This window comes from Aotus nancymaae, unplaced genomic scaffold (assembly GCF_030222135.1).
Source record: "Aotus nancymaae isolate 86718 unplaced genomic scaffold, 86718_ANA_hifiasm-v0.15.2.pri h1tg000008l, whole genome shotgun sequence".
NCBI classification, from domain to species: Eukaryota; Metazoa; Chordata; class Mammalia; order Primates; family Aotidae; genus Aotus; species Aotus nancymaae.
In genome coordinates this window covers 54,064,644-54,082,906 of record NW_026988419.1, presented here as the reverse complement: position 1 = coordinate 54,082,906, position 18,263 = coordinate 54,064,644, and the positions used below count along the sequence as shown (strand labels likewise).

General features: G+C 42.2%; 1 protein-coding gene across 6 annotated transcripts in view; it reads left to right on the top strand.

Moving 5' to 3' along the window:
• Positions 1-512: 512 nt before the first annotated feature.
• The window catches only part of PJVK (pejvakin), a 45,643-nt gene continuing 27,892 nt past the window's right edge, over positions 513-18,263 (top strand). Inside the window, exons 1-2 of one of the 6 annotated variants that reach the window (XM_012471470.3) lie at positions 7,690-7,910; positions 17,539-17,636. Coding sequence is in view for 1 of the 6 variants with exons in the window: in XM_064373300.1 (XP_064229370.1) it covers positions 7,895-7,910 (16 nt within the window). In the remaining 5 variants the exon portion in view is untranslated. Of the gene's footprint in view, positions 570-7,689; positions 7,911-17,440; positions 17,637-18,263 lie in introns of those variants that run through there. The other 5 variants (XM_012471472.3, XM_012471477.3, XM_064373300.1 and 2 more) reach the window with 5 other exon arrangements.

Here is an 18,263-nt window from a genome sequence, read left to right as displayed (position 1 = left end):
CCGGGCAGGGGGCGGCGCCGCCTCCCGTGCCGCCGCCGCCGCCGCCTCCCGAGCCGCCTGCAGCTGAGTTCGCTCCTGTTCATGAGCACCCTTTTCTTGCTTCTGGCCACCAGGGGGAGCTGCAACCAAGTAACTGTTCTTTTGGGCAAGCGGGAACGCGTCTGCATAAACCTGGTCCAAGCCAGGGCCCCGTAGCAAGGCGCCAAAGCTGAGGGAAGCGCATTTCTGTTCTCTCGCAAGCACGACAAGGCGCCTCCTCGTCCTCCCCTGACCCTCCCTCTCCGCCCTCCCGGCCCGCGTCCGCTGGGGCCCCTCCCGGTGGCTCGCGGCAGGTGGCGCTGTCTGCGGCGTCGCAGCTGCCAGGGCAGCAGCGGAGACGATCTCCCGGCTGGCTGTGCGGCGCGGCTCTCCACGTCCCAAGTGCTACGCGGAGGAGCAGAGCGGACGGTGCGCAGGGGGCGGGAGCAGAGCGGAGCCTGGCTTGGCCACACCGATCGCCCGCCGCCATGGGCTCCTCGCAGAGCGTCGAGATCCCAGGCGGGGGCACCGAAGGCTACCACGTCCTGCGGGTAAGGGCTTCGACGGCGGCCCGGGACCTGTGGGCTGGAGGCGGGGCCAGCGGTGGGGAGCCGGAGGCCCCCTTGGGCTCCTTCACGGGCAGCCAGGCCCAACCTCGCGAAGGAGCGGCGGCCGCCGGCGCTGCTTTGGCAGAGGCTGGTGCCGGAGGCCGCCTGCAACCCGCCTCCGCAGAGCGCTCTGGGCCTGGGGTCCGCGGCTGTGTGAGGACCGGCTGGAGCGACTCGGCTGGGGGGCGGCCCTCGGAAGGGGGGACATCCTTGCCTTCCTTCCGCACGGCTTTCTTTCCCTTCCACCCCCTCGTTTTTAGCTTCCAAAGTTAGGAAGGGCGCGGGGGCAACCTCTCCAAAGAGGTGACTGTAAAGGCAGCCTTTGCGCTTTCCTAGGAGAGGGATCCTGACGCGCAGTCCGGAGGCGGGGCCTGCGGCGGCAGGTGTTAACTGACCTCGGCGCCGGCGAAGTGGCCGGAAAGGTCAGCGGGGCAGGAGATGGAAAACGAAATGGGATGGAAGTAGGTTCGATGGACTTAAACAGACTTGATTTCGACAAGACTTTTCCTCTCCTGTGCCACTCCTGACCCTCCCAACTCTCCTCCTCCCAGATTTCCTGGAGTGGGAACTTCCGTTCTGTTCCAACTGCAGAGGGTGTGGTGCAGATTGAGGTTAGGTCCCTAGTGGTGAAGAGGTAGTGCAGAGGAGTGTTTAAAAAAAAAATCCGAGTATATAAAGGAAAGCAACCCCAGCTTAGCTGCCAGCACATAGAGAAACATAGTATCTGAAAAGGCGTTAGCTAAGCCCTTACCTGTGAACGGCCAGGGCCTGCGTGGTACAAAGCAGGTGGTCTTTTCTTCATGGAACCCGTGCCTTTAGAAGTAGCATTGATGGTCGTGTGCTGTGACACTTGTGAGAGTGTTAACAAGATGAACTGTCAACAGAGTGTAGCGCCATTTAGGGGTGTAATAGAGTGTCACTCAATATTAGCTCCTCACAGGCAAGAACGTTTTCTCTGAAAGTAAGAGAGTGCATTTCCTGGTGCTACCCTCATTTCCTGCCCTGGGTACCATGTTTTACCTGAGACAACATTCTTAAATTGTTCAGCTGCTGGGTGATAAGGCTGAGACAGATCATCTTTCTCATCTTCAGGATTATCCTGTCTATTGCCTTTCCTTTACACTAAAAATCCCTCCTCTAGCCATACTCTTGGTAGGAAAGGGTGATTTTTTATTTTCCCAAAAGGAAAGGGAGCCTATAAATAAACCGTATTCTCTTTCTATCCCCTTCAACTAACCAAACCCCCAAGTGCCACACTAAGAGAGGAAATGGAAGGAGAATTGTCAGTTCCCAGATGTGAGGTGAAAGCTGTGCTTTTCTTTCTGTTATCTGGTCTGATTTTGAGTTCTCTACCCTGGAGTGTTACCCAGTATTACCAGCTGTTTCTCACAGTGACTGATTGTGGTCATAAATCCTTGGGGATTCGTGATATTTTTATAATACATGCACTCAGGGAAACTCAGTAAAACACATTAGTGTTAATAAGCCAAAAAAAAAAAAAAAAAAAAAATCTAGAGTGTTTGAGAGAAAGCCCACTCCAGCCTCCGCGGCCTCCGCAGCCGCCCGGCCCACTGCTCCGCCCCAGAAGCCTCGGCCGTTGCCCTGGAGACCGGGCAGGGGGCGGCGCCGCTTCCCGGCGGGCGGCCAGGGAGGCCGCCGCGGCCATATTTGGGCTGAAATTTTACACATTTTACAACACAAACTATTATATTTTCTAATATCCTCCACTTAGCAGGATTTGCCCCAAATTTACCAAATAGTTTGGCACTGGCAGAGAGAATAGTTCCTCAGTTAAAAATATTATTATGGTCTACTGTGAAGAAACAATTGAGGATGTTAACAATCACAAAATTATTAACCATAAAACACAATGTCAAAGAACACTGCCGTCTTCTCAAAGTGTCTGGTTTTAAGAAACAGTTTTAAGAAGAAAATGAAAAATATTAAGATCACATATATAGTTCAGAAAATGCCAGTGATACAATATTAGAGATACATCTAAGTAACTGATTAGTGGACACAAATATATATCAATATTATTACTCTGTTCAGTTTTTTAATGTTCAGATAATTAATATGAATACATTTTTAAAATTTGTTTTTAAATCCTTGACTATATATTCTTTTTAGAAATAAAACTTCCTAAATGTTGTAGATTTTTATTTTTTAAACAGAATTTTTTCTTTGAAAATTGAATATAATTTTTTATAAGTCCACCAATAGAATAACATGAATTCGTTGGTCAATAAATATTTAAAAAATATAAAATTGTAATGATGTTTAGCAACCCCTTCTCAAAAGTGTCTGGTTTGGACAGTAAGTCACACAATTAATCTATGTATCTGTAGCCCCCTCTCTTTCTAAAATCAGGTTCCTTGAAAACTTCTATGATCATCAGTTGTCCCAGGGTTTAGGCCCAAAAGGAGGATTTTTAAAAGTTAAGAAACCCACAACTCAACAACAAAAAAGCAAACACTTTATTTAAAAATGGGCAAAAGATCTGAATAGACATTTATCCAAAGAAGACACACAAATGGCCAAGAAGCACATCTTTGCTCAACATCACTAATCATTATAGAAATGCAAATCAAAAGCACAATGAGATACCACATCACACACAGTAGGATGGCTACTATAAACAAACGAACAGACAGAACATGAGTGTCGATGAGGATGTGGAGAAATTGGAACTCTTGTGATCTACTGATGGCAATGTAAAATGGTGCACCTACTATGGAAAAGAGTATGACAGTTTCTCAAAAAGTTAAAGTAGAATTACCATATGATCCAGCAATCTCACTTCCGTGTATATACCTACATCAGTTTCCTAGGGCTCTGTAACAGAAAACCATAGATTGAGTAACTTTACTGAAACTTATTTTCTCACAGCTCTGGAGACTGGAAGTCCAAGATCAAGGTATCAGTAAGTGTGGTTTCTTGGTGGTCCCTTGGCCCATACAAGTACCTAGTGACTCCCAGTGTGTCCACATTTTTTCTTATAAGACATCAGTCAAATTGAATTATGGCCCACCCTAAGGACCTCATTTTAACTTAATTACCTCTGTAAAGGCCCTGTCTCCAAATACAGACACATTCTGAGATACTGTGGATTAGGGCTTCAACATGGGAATTTCTTCGGGACATTCAGCCAATGACAATATCCAGAAGAATTGAAATCAGGGTCTTGAGGAGATATTTACACACCCATATTCACAATAGCTAAAAGGTAAAAGAAAGTAATCCAGGTGTTCACTGACTGAAGAATAAACAAAATGTGGTATGTACATAAAATGAAGTATTATTCAGCCTTAAAAAGGAAAAAAATTCTGACCCATATACAACATGAATGAACTTTGAAGATATTATGCTAAATGAAATGTCAGGTATAAAAGGACAAATAGTGTATGATTCCACGTATATGAGGTACCCAAAGCAGTTACAATCATAGAAATAGAAAGTAAAATAGAAAGGTGGTTTCTAGGAGATGGGAGGAGTCGAAAATGGGACATTAGTATTTAAAAGGTACCTACAGAGTTCCAATTTTGCAAGAGAAAGAGTTCTGGAGATTGGTTGCGTAACAGTATGAATGTACTTGACACTACTGAACTGTGCATCTAAAAATGGTTAGGATGGTAAAATTTTCTGTTATTTGTATTTTACCACCAGTAAAATTTGTTAATTAAAAAAATGACATCTATCTATGCATGTTGTACCGTTGTTAATTTCCTTGTTTTGATATTGCACTATATTTATGCAGGATGTAACCACTGAAGAACTTGGTGAAAGGTACAGGGACATCTCCATACTACCTTTGCAACTTCCCGTGAATCTGTAATTAATTTAGAGCAAAAAGTTTTCATTTCATGCTTTAAAAAAAAAAGGAAGTTATAGACTGCCAATCTCTTGGACAAGGATAACAGAACTTTACCAACACAGAGATTAAAACCCATTTAACCACAGTTTGCCCATGATGGTAACTTTGATCAGAAAGAATCTCACAAGCTGGGACCCAGCAGGACCAAGTAATCCATGTCATGATTATTGCAAGTTATCAGCCTTCCAGGGAAGTGGAATTTACAAGCTTTCCCTTTGGCATGGGGCCTGGGTGACAGCCTCCTGTTGAGCAGAGTTCCCAACAATAATTTCCCTGTATGTCAAAGGCCTCATTTCCTCAAAACAGTAAACCATAAAACATAGCCCAGATTGTCTCCATGTACATCACTCAGTATCACACCGTTGAGGCATAGCTGATAGTATTCCCTCTGGCCCATGCCAAATTGCAAGAGGCAGATTTTTTTTCCTTCCAAATTGAGGAACACAAGATTTATCCCTTTTCTTGGAAAAGTGTTAGAGTCCAGCACCCCCAATATCTAGGGTCTACAAATGTCTAAAAGTTATGAATGCCAGTCTGTCTTACCAATTTTCTTAATTTGGGTAACCTCAAATTTTTAAATGAAGGAATTGGAGGTAACATCTAGGATTTTATCTAGTTCTATCTTCTATGATTCAAACCCCAAATTCTCCACTGCAATGACTGTTTCTGGAAGAAATATTCCTGGATGCCTGTCTCTGAAAAAAAAAAAGCTCTCACATAAGGCTAATTGGAGGGAAAACTAAGGGAGAATCTCTCCTTTCAAGGCCACACAGCCAGGGTTGTTTAATAAGCATACAAAATAGAGACATATTTACCCATTCACCATGAAAAAACATCCCTATGAAGGGCCCAATACCTGGGCTTAACAAAGATGAATAGTTTCATTTCTTGTGTGATCTTGCAGTATACACAAAAAATAACCGATAACATCCAGACTCTGATCACAAAGTAAAAACTGTCATGCTTGGGTGTGCTCAAAAATAAAAATTATGAAGATCCTTAAGAAGCCATTTTAGGGCCTACCAAATAAAGAGAAGTAACCTTTCATCTCTTTCCATCTTCCACACAACACTTCCCAATTAAGAGCATTCTATAGTCCGGGCTTGGTGGCTCACGCCTGTAATCCCAACACTTTAGAAGCTGAGACGGGCAGGTCACCCAAGGTCAGGAGTTTGATACCAGCCTGGCCAACCCTGTCCATTCACCCTGTGAGGGTGAAACCATGTCTTTACTAAAAATACAAAAATTAGCACGGCATGATGGTGGGTGCCTATAATTCCAGCTACTTGAGAGGCTGAGGCAGGAGAATCGCTTGAACCCGGGAGGCATAGGTTTCGGTGAGCTGAGACTCTGCCACTGCACTCCAGCTTGGGTAACAAGAGTGAAACTTCCTCTCAAAAAAAAGAAAAAAAATTCAATATTTATACAACAATAATAATGGTTTATTAAAAACCTACTCTGCACAAAGTGCTTTAAAACATTATTTCTAAGACCCTAAAAACATATAAACATTAAATATGTATACTTGGCTACCTCACTCAGCATAAATTCCTGTTCCCTTTTCCACCTCTTCTGAAATACCTGTTGTTGGCTTCTGGCCAGAGGTTATGCTTCCCAGCCTGTCAGAATGGCCACCCTTCAGGTTGCAACTCTTGATGAGAAAGCAAGCTCTCCTTTCCAAATTTATGAAACTTGTTATTCTTCAGTTGATGGGTTTCACTAATAATCCCCAATATTTTTGTTCTATTCATTTATTTATTGCCTTTATGCTTATTTTGCCTCTTGTTTTCTTTGCTATGTTCGTTGGTCTTTTGTAATCTCTTGTTTCCTAGCTTATTTCTCTTGTCTTTTCCAGGAAATAAATTTACGGCTATACATTTGCCTTTAGGTATTGCCTGTCATGTTGCACAAATTTTCACATACGGTGCTTTCATGTTAGCTAAAAAAATTTTGAAAATTTCCTCATAGTCTTTTTACCCCAAGTATTACATTTTTTATTTCCAGACGGCATGGGATTTAGATCTCAATTTGCCATTGGTTTTCTAGTTCTGTTTCATTGTGGTCAGAAAGGATAGTTTGCATGATGTTGATTCTTTTGGAATTTAATTTAATTTCTTAAATAATTAAATCATTTAATAAGTAAATTAAATTCTTTATTAATTTAATACCTTAAATAGCTGTTAGGACTTATTTCTAACTTCTTATATATTTTCTGTCTACTATGCATCTAAAAAAATTATTTTCCTCTGGCTGCTGCAGACATGTGCTAAAAAATATATTATTCTCCTCCCTTGTATAAACAGAAATTTATTTTGCTGGGATGAAGTTATGCCTTTTATTTCTAATAGTCTGGTTATGGTTATTTATTTATTTATTTAGAAAGAGTCTCCCTCTGTCGCCCAAGCTGGAGTGCAATAGTGCGATCTCAGCTCACCGCAACCTCCGCCAACCAGGTTCGAGTGTTTCTCTCGCTGCAGTCTCCCGAGTAGCCGTGATTACAGGCAGACGCCACCATGACTGCTAATTTTGTATTTTTAGTAGAGACAGGATTTCACCATGTTGCCCAGGCTGGTCTCAAACTCTTGGCCTCGTGATCCACCCGCCTCAGCCTCCCAAACTGCTAAGATTACAGGCGTGAGCCACCGGGCCCGGCCTCCCTAATTAACTCATTTCTAAACTGTATCTCTCTCCTCCCAAGCCTCTGTTTCCTCATCCTCCACCCGGTGCAGATTCAGACAAGCATTTTAGTTCCTAAACCGCGCGGTGCTCCCAGCTCCCGCGCCTCTGGGTTGTTGCCTACACCCCTCCCAATCGCTGAGGCCAAGCCTCCAGATCAAGGCTGAAACCCGCACGCCATCTTCACCGGCCCGCCCCCTAATCCGGCAGCCCAGACGCCCAGGCATCTCCGGGTACGCTGGGGATGCTTTCCCAGGGCTGGTGTTGCGGAGGGCAGGGCGAACCTGGGCCCCTGTAACCCCTCCGGGCCGCCGTCTTCCTTGCTATTGGCTGGCCGCGGCGCCCGCTTCCTCTGAACTCTCCCGGGCGGGATATGGCGGCCCGCGGCGTTTCGCTGCTGCTTGCTTTTCCGGACCCCTCTGCCTAAAGGATCTTTAGGGGTCCCCGGACTCCTCCGCCTGGGAGCCTCCATGCGCCCCGCGCAGCCCCCGGCAGGGCCGAGGGGAGGCTTCACTGGCGACCTGGAGGGACCTCGCGGCCCTGCTCCCTGACGTCAGCGCTGTCGAGGGCGTTTACAGCTTTTGTTTTGGGCAGAACCTCTGGGCCCAAAAAGCAGGATCGAGTAGCGGTGGCTGAAGAACGAGCTGGAGCTTGAATTTCGCTTTTCTTATGAGGAATTTTCCAGAAAAGATATCTTCACTGTGAAATAAGTAAATAAATGCCCACTGAGTACAGTAAGTATTGATATCGTCCTATAGCATTTGGCTAGAAAGTGGTGTCAATATGGTTTTTCCTTCAGATTTTACAATACTGTACAGAAGGGCCAATGCCAATCCTTCTATAAGGAAGTTTTTTTTCTTCCTAAAGATGTTAATTACCTCAACTTGGACTAACGGTCACACTCGTGAATATGAGTTGTTAAGAAAGAGTTTATTTCTCGCATGTATGAAAAGGAAATTTTCCTTCATCTATCTCAGGCCCCCATCCAGAGTAAAGTCAAGATTATTTAACTTGCAAAATTAAACCCTGACCTCATTTCAAATGAAATAAAATTCAGTCTGATGAGAAACCCCTTGGAGCAGTTTATATTAACCTAATTTTCTTTTACTACTGTAGTAAGTTGACTGAGGATTACGGAATGCATCTAAAAAGCAGTTCTATTTACCGATCTCAGAATTAAATGCTAAGGGAAAGCATTATTTCTGCAAACCCAGGTAGTATGGACAAACTGAAGGGAGTTTTATTCTGCCAAGTGTTACTCTAAATTCAATAGTTGATCAGCTAGATCTCGGCTTGCTTAGTCTTGGATTCCACTCTGAGCTCGCCGGCCACAGTAGCGTGAAATGGATGGCCGTCAGTTTCCTCTTCCTAAGCCTGGGTGTGGTTTCGTGGGGCAGAGTACGCACTGGCTGCTCTGGCGGGATTTGAGGAGCCTGGAGAGGCTTACCACGTGGGTGTCTCCCCCTAGTGACCAACGGGCTGAAGTTCCTGTGGTTAAAGGCAATTGCTGATTTTGTCATCAGCTGGAAGGTGAAGCGCAACGACCTCCTGCGTGTACAGCACCAATCTAAAAGCTTGACGTGTTTAAAGATATGACGCAATATGTACTCAGAAGGAGTAAGACTAGATCACTAGGGTACAAATTAAAACATAAAATTGCATACGCTGACTGTGGGATTAGCTCAGCGGAATACCCTTTGGAAAACACTACTTTAGCGACCTTATTCTGAGTCCCTGTAATGCTTAAGGCACCTTATATATATTATGATGGAATGCTTTCCTACAGTGATATTCTGTGGTGGAAAGAGTAAATCAAAGGCCCCTGTGTTCTCTGTGACAGTGGAAGAAATTGCAATTAAATATTAATATAAATTGGAGTTTTAAAAAACGTAGGATAAGTCTGAAGAAGCAGTTGCAGAAACTCCTTACAAAGTCAGTGAAAGCTAGGCTGGGCCACGGTGGGCGGATCACTTAAGGCTAGGAGTTTGAGACCAGTGTGGCCAACATGGCAAAACCCCGCCTCTGCTAAAAATACAAAAATTAGTTGGGTGTGAGTAGCTAAGGTGGGAGAATTGCTTGAATCTGGGAGGCGGAGGTTGCAGTGAGCTGAGATTGCACCACTGTACTTGAGCCTGGGCAACAGAGCGAGACTCTGTCTCTCCAAGAAAAAAAAAAGACATGTACTGTAAATGTAAAATGTAGGCTGGATTTCAGAGGCATATTACGTAAAAAAGAATGTAAAACATTGATTAATTTTATATATATTACATGTTAAAATTATATTTTTGACCTATTGGGTTAAACAGAATATAACTCAATCCGTTTCTTAAATAATGTGACTTCTAGAAATTTTTAAATTATATATATGGTTTGCATTATATTTTTTCAGACAGTGCTGATGTAATAGTAACAAAAAGCCTCAGTATCATTTAAGATAAAAGGCCATCATCAGGCAATGCAGGACAGATTGTAACAACAAGTACTACAGAGAGTCAGAGAATGCCATAAATAACCCTTGGAATCCTATGCTTGGGCAAAACATTTGCTTTTTACTTAGCTGATCCCTTAAAGCCTGTTAAGTTGAAATGTTACAGAGGGAATTTTGGTTAGCCACCTCAATTTCATAACTTTGTAAGGAGAAAATGGCTTACATTTGTGCATCTTCAAGGTTTTCAAACATTTGCACATTTATTATCTCATTTCATCTTTCTAACCTGAGAGGAACAGAGAGCAGGTTATCCCCATTTTACTGGTGAGAAAACTGAGGCTCAAAGAGTTCATGTGATGTGAAGAATATTGGAATTAAGGATGCCAGAGAACAGTGACTCAGAATGACCAAATCATTATGGGGTCCATTTGGAGGTCTCTGTAGAGGGAGAGCTTCCTCAGGGACTTCTGCAGAGACCTCCTTATTGGAGGTGAGGAGGAAGCTTGAAGACACTTTTCCTCATTTGGACTCAGTACTGAGTACTTTTCCACTCCATGCCCTTCACCTTATCCTCATGCCAGGCCCTGGGTCCATAAAACTACAGGAACCTTTTGTTCAGGGGTTCCCTCAGGAATGCTGTGCTGATCCACATGACCCTGGACTGGTGCCATTCTATCACAGCAAGGGATTAAAGCCTTGACTCTTCCTTTCATATTGACTTATTGTCTTCACCGCTTTTCTGACAACTGGCCCCTCAATTCTCTGGAACGAAGCTCAGCCCTGGACAATTAAACCTGCTGTCTCTTCCCACTCTGACTTCCCTCTTGTCTCCCATCCCAATACTCTTCCTAGATCTGGCTAGGCACAGCCCCCTACTTTAAAGTTTTGGAATGCTCACAGGCATTTCTGGGATTTGGCCAAGGGATAAGTTGAGTTGAGACTACACTGAGTTTGGGTCTAATGGGATATGTGTATGTGGTTTGTAGTCACATCCATGTACAGTTAAGTATTGGTCATCTCACTGTTGGAATGGTTTTTAGGAATACTCCTACTAGTGACTGTGCGGGTTCACATACACCCCACACATGAAAGCAGGGCCAGAGGTCACACTATGATATGAATATGACCTATTGTGTGGCACCAGAAATATGTGGGTAATGGAGAAGAAACAGATTGAAATGAACTATGGTAGATCCATTGCAAGAATGTCTCCAGTCTTTCCCTGTAGGCAGACCCTTTGCAATGTGATTTTTTTAACTCTACCCATTAAAAGTTGGGCCCACGTCTTGCATCTGAGCAGGCTTTGTGACTTGCAATGCTGTGGAAGGAGCCATACTTGAAGAATAGGGCTACTTTAGTCTCTAGGAAGAGGCTACTTTGAACTCATGCTAACAAAGCTTTTAAAATACCTTTGCTATAAGAATCAATATGGTCCATCACTAAATTAACTGTGAGAAAAAACTCAATACTCCTTAAAGGAAGACAACAAAATCTTGATTCACAACAATGTAGAATCTGTAATGTCTAGCATGTAATCTATCAAAATATAAGAGAGGCAAAAAAGCAGGAAAATGTAACACATATTCAGAATATGTATTGCTGGACAATGCTGATCACCTGTTTTTTCCAACACTGGAGACTTGTGGAATGTTGACTCAGCTTGTCACTCCTCAGTGGTAACTGTTCTCTGCTGGCCCTCACCGTATCTTATCCTGCACATGTGCAGCTTGCTATTTTCTAAAGACTTCAGGGGAATCCCTATGCAGAATTCTTGAGTTCCTTCTCTACATCGCTCCTTGTCCTTGGGTACTCTTCCCTACTTACTCTAGGCAACTCAGCATCCCTGATGTCTCTCAAGACTTCACTTCTCCATTCTGCAGTCCAAAATGGCCCCTTGAGCAGAAATCCAAGGCCACCAGGAGAATCATCTCGTGTGTTTCCTGTCTCTCAGGTTAGCAATCTGCGCTAAGATTCTTTGCTTGGTCAAACTTTGATCATGCTCCTGTGCCTTCTACTAGGCCCTGGATGTCTATGTAAAAGCCAGTTGTAACAAGAACCCTGCTTAGTTGGGTTAGCAAGAATCCCTACCTTTGATTTCTGATCACCCTTGATATCTGATTGGATTCCTCATCCTCTACCATTCACAGGTGATGTCTGATTAATCTGGCCTGCCTTCAGCAAGAATCCTGTTCGGTTGGTTAGTTTAGCCAGAATTCCCCTTACCGTTGATGTTTCCTCTTAGTAATTTTCTGTCCACTGCCACTACTCTGCCCCTTGGCTATAAATTCCCTCTTGCCCATGCTGTATACACAGCTGAACCTAACCTCTCTCCCCTACTGCAGAATCCTATTGTAGAGGTCCCTGTACCTTTTGAGATAGTCCTAAATAATATCTGCCTTATTGTGCTTTAACAAGTATCATTTTTAAATTTTTTTTTTTTCTCAGAGGATAGAGTCTTGCTCTGTCACCAGGCTGGAGTGCAGTGGCACGGTCATAGCTTACTATAGCCTCAAACTCCTGGGCTCAAGTGATTCTCCCAGCTTAGCCTCCCAAGTAGCTAGGACTACAGGAGGGTGCTATCATGCCAGCAGATATTTTTATTTATTTTTATTTTTTATAGAGATGGGATCTCACTATTTGCCCAGACTGATCTCAAACTCCTGCCCCCAGTTCCCTAAAGTGCTGGGGTGACAGGAGTGAGCCACTGAGCTTTGCCTCATTGAGTTTTTTTCTTTATCATGTACAATGTCTGCCTTCTGTCTTTTGTCCAGTTTTAAAGTTGTTTACAGTGAGAGGAGGGCTAGCCCACACATAGTATTCTATCATGTTTGGAAGCAGAAGTCAGTTACCCATAAATTAGAGGTGAAGAAACTGAGGAACTGAAAGGTTAAGCAACTTGCCCCAAATCACACAGCTGTTTACATGTGATGGAGCTTGAATTCAAACCCAGGCAGTCTATCTTTAGAGATGCTCACTTAATTATTGTACTGTACAGCTTCTTAGAAAAATGGCTTTATATATGCATGTAAAATGTTTTGTCCAGTGTCAGGTAACTTAGTAAATCCTTAAAAAAAGTCTAGCTAAATTATTCTTTAAAATTCTAAAGCTCAGTATGAATTTGTTCCCGTGTTTCAAAGCAAACGATGATTCATAGGACATAAGCACCATCACGTGAGTTGATATTCTTTATTAATGTTAATTATTACTGTCCTATTATTAAATAAAAACAAAGCATTTGCTTAAGTCCTTTATTAAGTGCATGAATAAAATATTAAATTTTTAGCCTCCTTTCTTTTGCCATGAACACTTACCTTTCTTAACTAGAAATATAAAGTAAAATGAATAAAATAAACCAAGCAGTCAGGCCTAAGTATTATCAATTTCTGAATTTCAAATATATCTTGGGCAGTAACACACCCATCTGGCCATAACGGAGATTGCACTCAAATGAAAGCACAAGCCCATAAATAAGAATGTAAATATTTGTAATAGAACCCAGCATTTACTATACTATCTAATTCTTAATCTGCCATCTAAATGAGCTCCAGTTGTTCATCTTATTTTAAAAAATTGTAACTGGAGACACCTGTAAATCCAAGCCTTTCTTTGGTTTTAGCTCATATACTTGAAAACAGTTTGCCTCTGTCTTCTGCCTCTTTTTTTGATGAGATGTATGTAAATAATTTACAAACCTTTACTGTATCTATTAGCACAAAATGCCATAAACATGTGGCAGCTATCCACTCACTCAGATTAGCACAGAAAGAAAAACTAGCTTATTCAGGTCTTCTCTCCACAATGTTCCCTCTTGCCCCAGCCCAAGCAGTGAAGCAAAACACCCCATATATTCTGATCCATCTACTTTGCCCTTTCTAATGTTCAAATTGACTGAATAGCTATCAGATCTTCATTATACACTGTTTTCCACAGATGGCCTTTTTGATAAGTCTCAACATAAAAAAAATTACTAAGGGAAATGAGGAAATCAGAAAATGATAAATACAAGAAATGTAAGACTCGGCTTATTGTTATCTTCCCCTTTTTGATATCAGCTGTATTTGTGGCAGAAAGCCATCATGATCTGCTATCTGAATATACTGTCAAGCTAGTAATTCTGAATATGTTGTTAAGCTTGTAAAATGATTTGAGTAGGGCACATCTTCAGTAATTTCCACAAGTTTACAATTTTTTAGGTAAAGCTATAATTTAATGCATTAGAAGAAATTCATTTTTTCAATGTAGTAAGAGCTGCTGGTTAGTTCTAATACTCAAACTTTCATGAAACTATCCTTTTTAGAACTCATATTACAATGTGGGATCTTTCATGTTTTTTAACTTCTTTGGATCTTGAGATGCAGTGTTATTCTAGATGCAGCATTACTCACAGTGGACATTGTCCTCAAATTAGCATAATTTCTATTTCACTTCCTACATATTGTTTTGGATATGAAATCCTTTGAAAATACAAATATTTTTTATTGTTGCAGCACACACACACACCATCCACAGAAACCTTGCCTTAGTTTGTTTAGTGTTACTATAAAGGAATACCTGAGACTGGGTCATTTATAAAGAAAAAAGATTATTTGGCTCCTAATTTTTGATGGCTGGAAAGTTCAAGATTGGGCTTTTGCATCTGGTAAGGGCCTCAGGCTGCTTCCACTCATGACAAAAGGTAAAGGGAAGCTGGTGTGTGATCAGCTTCACATGCAAGAGAGGAAGCAGGGGTGGGGGAGAGGTGCCAAGCTCTTTTTAACAACCAGCTCTTTTGGGATTTAATAGAGTACTCACTCTCCCTTAAGGGAAGGCATTAATCTATTCATAAGGGACCCACCCCCATGATCCAAACACCTTCCACTGGGCCCCACCTTCCAACACCACCACACTGGGAATAAAATTTCAACGAGATTTGCAGAAGGGACAAACCAACCATATTAAAACCATAGCAACCCTGCCAAAAATAACAGCAAAGAAAAAACTGGCTACAAACTCACAATTTGTCCTATCTCTAGAAATTCTAATAAAAGACAAAAAATATATGATCTGAAGAAAATTCAGAGTATCTCCAATGCAAACTTGTAATTTTATAATCTTAAATTATGTGATTTATATGATATTCTTATTTTCTTTTCTCTAAGCTATAACTCCATGTCTCAGGTGGGACTCTCAGGGAGCAGACTCAGGAGACAGTGGGCAGCAGGTTTACTAGGGAATGCTTTGTGATTATCATCCATGGAAGGAATGGGATGAAATCGGGATTGGGTGGAAGGAGGACTTGCGCTGTGATACAGTCTCAACAGTGTTCTCAACTGATCCCATGGGAAACTCTGAAGCTGGTTGGCCCTTTCAGTGTCCCAAATTGGAGCTAGAAGGTCAAGACTTTGTTGCCCAGTCATTGGATGCAGGCAACCCAAAGATGGCGGTGACTTTGGATGCAGTGGCACTCTCAGCTGGTCTCAGTGACTTACCTGGTGATAAAACTCAGCCCTTGATCCTTAGAGGCTCAGAGTCCCTGGTCCCCATAATCTTTTTAGGCTGATAATGGCTACTACACTTGTCCATTTACAATCATAATTGGGCAAGAGCATAGCAAGAGGTGCTAAGTGTACTGCTTGAGTACCAACATTTTCCTCCTTCCTCCAACTGTGTAACTGTGGTCTTACCTCCTCTTTGTGATCAGATCCATTATCCCTGCCAGGACATGACTCCTCTTTTTGCCTGCTACTTTCTTGGTACAAGGAACCTGAACTACCTAGCCAGCAGATGTAGCTTATAGTTCAATGAGACCGATGAGTCTCTTCTTGGGTCTCACTGAACCATAAACTACATCTGCTGGTGGAGGTGTTTCACCTTTAGCAGGACCTCTAAATGACAGGGCCCAGTGTTATGGAGCCAGGAAGCACAATTTGCCCCAAGAGAATCACTGGGAATGATAGTAAACAGGGCCATTCCTGCTTCTACCCCTTGATTCTTGGACCCATATATTCTACCTATTGAGAACACAGCCCTATATAAAGACCATTAAAGTGTACACTTCATTTTAAAGGATGGTGTTTGTGTTAGGTATGCCTTCAACAAGCTATTTAATCATTCTATCAGGGTAGAGGTTTGGGTGAAGCAGCTTGTAATATGACAAGCAGAGGCTGTGGTCATTTGCCCACTCTCTCTCCTCCTTTGCTATAAAACAGGTCCCATGAGATAATTCAAGCACTCTGAAAGCCCTCAGTGATGCTGGCTGATGCCCTGCAGATAGAAAAGGAGAATCATCTACAGTGTGTGTCTATTCCTGTCAAAATGAGTCACTGCCTCTTGCTAGGATCATTATTGTAAGCTAGGATCATTATTGTAAGTCAGCTTGCCACCAAGTGACTGACTGGTCTTCTTGAGGAATAGGCACTCAGCATTGCAGCATTGGTCTCTGTTGTTAGTAGGCTGAAATTCAGCAGTGAATATAACTAGATCAGCCTCAGTGTATAGAAGCCCATCCTGTTAGGTCTATTACATAGCCTCCAATCCTGCCACAGTAGTTATTCCAATACCAGATGCTGGATGTTATAACCTGTTACTGACTTGTTCAGGGCCTTTTCTATTATGGACACTTTGTGGTATAGATCAAGTGCAGTACAAAGCTCCTAACACTTCGTGCCCACTCTCATGTGCCCATCCACCATTTTTATCTCAAAGCTCTTCGTTCCCAGTAATTTAGTCTATTTTCTGGCCTCTGATCTCACGGCCAAGCCAGTTGCCACTGCCCATGTATATTCTAACCCTGAGCCCCGTTCTATACAAATGGATGGCAAAGTATACTGCCTGAAGGTCTGCCCTTTGGGAGGATTCTTCCTTACTGTTGACTTTCAAGGCCACCCCTGACAGAGTAATACAGACACCATCTATTTTCAGTTTGCCAAAATATAAATGTGTGAGTCAAGTTCATGCATTTTCCTCTTTCATCAACTGGTCATATGGGATCAGTGACAATAGATAGAAGCCAAGGGAGAAACACCGGTGCAACAGTGGCAGATGACATGGAAGCCTAGGCTGCTTGTTAATGCAGTGTACCACTGTGCCCTCTGCCTATGTTTGTGTTCTGCATGTATAGAACCCAGCTCATGATCAGTGGTCTTGACTGCATGGTCACTTGGCATCCCTTTGTCAGGTGCTGTATCTCTATAAAAGCCCAGTAGCATATCAGCAGCTGTTTGACTAATTATATTGGTTAAGAGCTTTAACAGAGAGCTAAACAAAATGGTGTTAAAGAATACACCTGATGGTCCAAGAAAATCCCTAACTCCCTAGAAAATCCAGACAATCTGAGAGGTGACATTTGAAAACTGTAAGAATGCACGTTCCTCCAGAGCCAGAAGCAGGAAAAGCAGAGGCAGCAGCAAGTTTATCTTCTGGGCGCCTTATCCTGAGACCTCATTTTATCAATACATATGGACTGTCTACAACCAAATGATATTATCCTTTTCTTCCACTGCCTTATGAAATCTTCCCCCAGTTTATCCAAGTCAGCATTTCACTATGCAGAAGAGTCTAATGTCATCTCTAGAGAGTTCATTTTGCCCCCTATATCCAAGACCATTTACTTAAAACCTTGGTTCAATCTTTAAAAAGTCACAAGATCCTATTATGCCTAGCTTTGTTTCCAGTCTTTTAAGTCTATTCCTTAACCTTGCCAAAAAAAGTACCTAAGTTTCTATGGTTTGACAAATGGAGCTTAGAATATGGAGCTATAGTAAGTGCTCTTTAGAATTTAAAATAAGTTACATGTACTGGTTTTCCTTTATTTTTTAGTTTGGTTCTCAAAGAATTCCAGATATGATTTCTTTACAGGCAAAAATACCTTCTATATACTTCCTTCTGTATGAATACATGAGACCTACCTTCATTCAAATTTCCTCTATGAAGCTTTCTCTGCTCTCCAAACACAGGGCTGAGACTTCCACCTAACTTAGAAAGCTAGCATGAGCTGGTACTGACAGATGGGAAGACTTGAGATGTTACAAGAGGATATATGGAAACACAAAAGGTAAAATTAAAATCTGTTCATCAGACTTATTTCCTAACCTTTTCACCACTCTTCCCTTTAGAACATTTTTGCAACTGAGTAAGCTGGGAAGGTTTTTTGGGTAATTCTACTAATGCTTTTTTTTCTTTTTTTTTTTTTTTGAGATAGGGTCTCACTCTTTCACCCAGGTTGGAGTGCAATGGTGTGATCCTGGCTCACTGCAGTCTTGATCTTCTGGGTCCAAGCAATCCTCCCACCTCAGCCTCCTAAGTAGCTGGGACTAAAAGTGTGCCACCACACCTGACTGATTTTTTGATGGGGTCTCACTATGTTGCCCAGGCTGGTCTCAAACTTTTGGTTTCAACGGATCTTCCCACCTTGGCCTTCCAAAGAGTTAGGATTATAGGCATGGACCACTGTGCCTGGCCAAATGCTTTTTAAACTAATAATTCACCTGTGTATGGTTATGTCAAAGAAAAATACAAGGTTGCATAGGCTTAGAAAAAGTAAGGAAGTAACCCAATATATGTATTGTAAATTTTGCTTAGGCCATCGTTTTTTATTTTCACCTTTGACTTTCAGAAGTAAATTAGCGCTATGTAAACAGAATATCAACATTAAAATGTTATTCATAACAATGGCTAACAA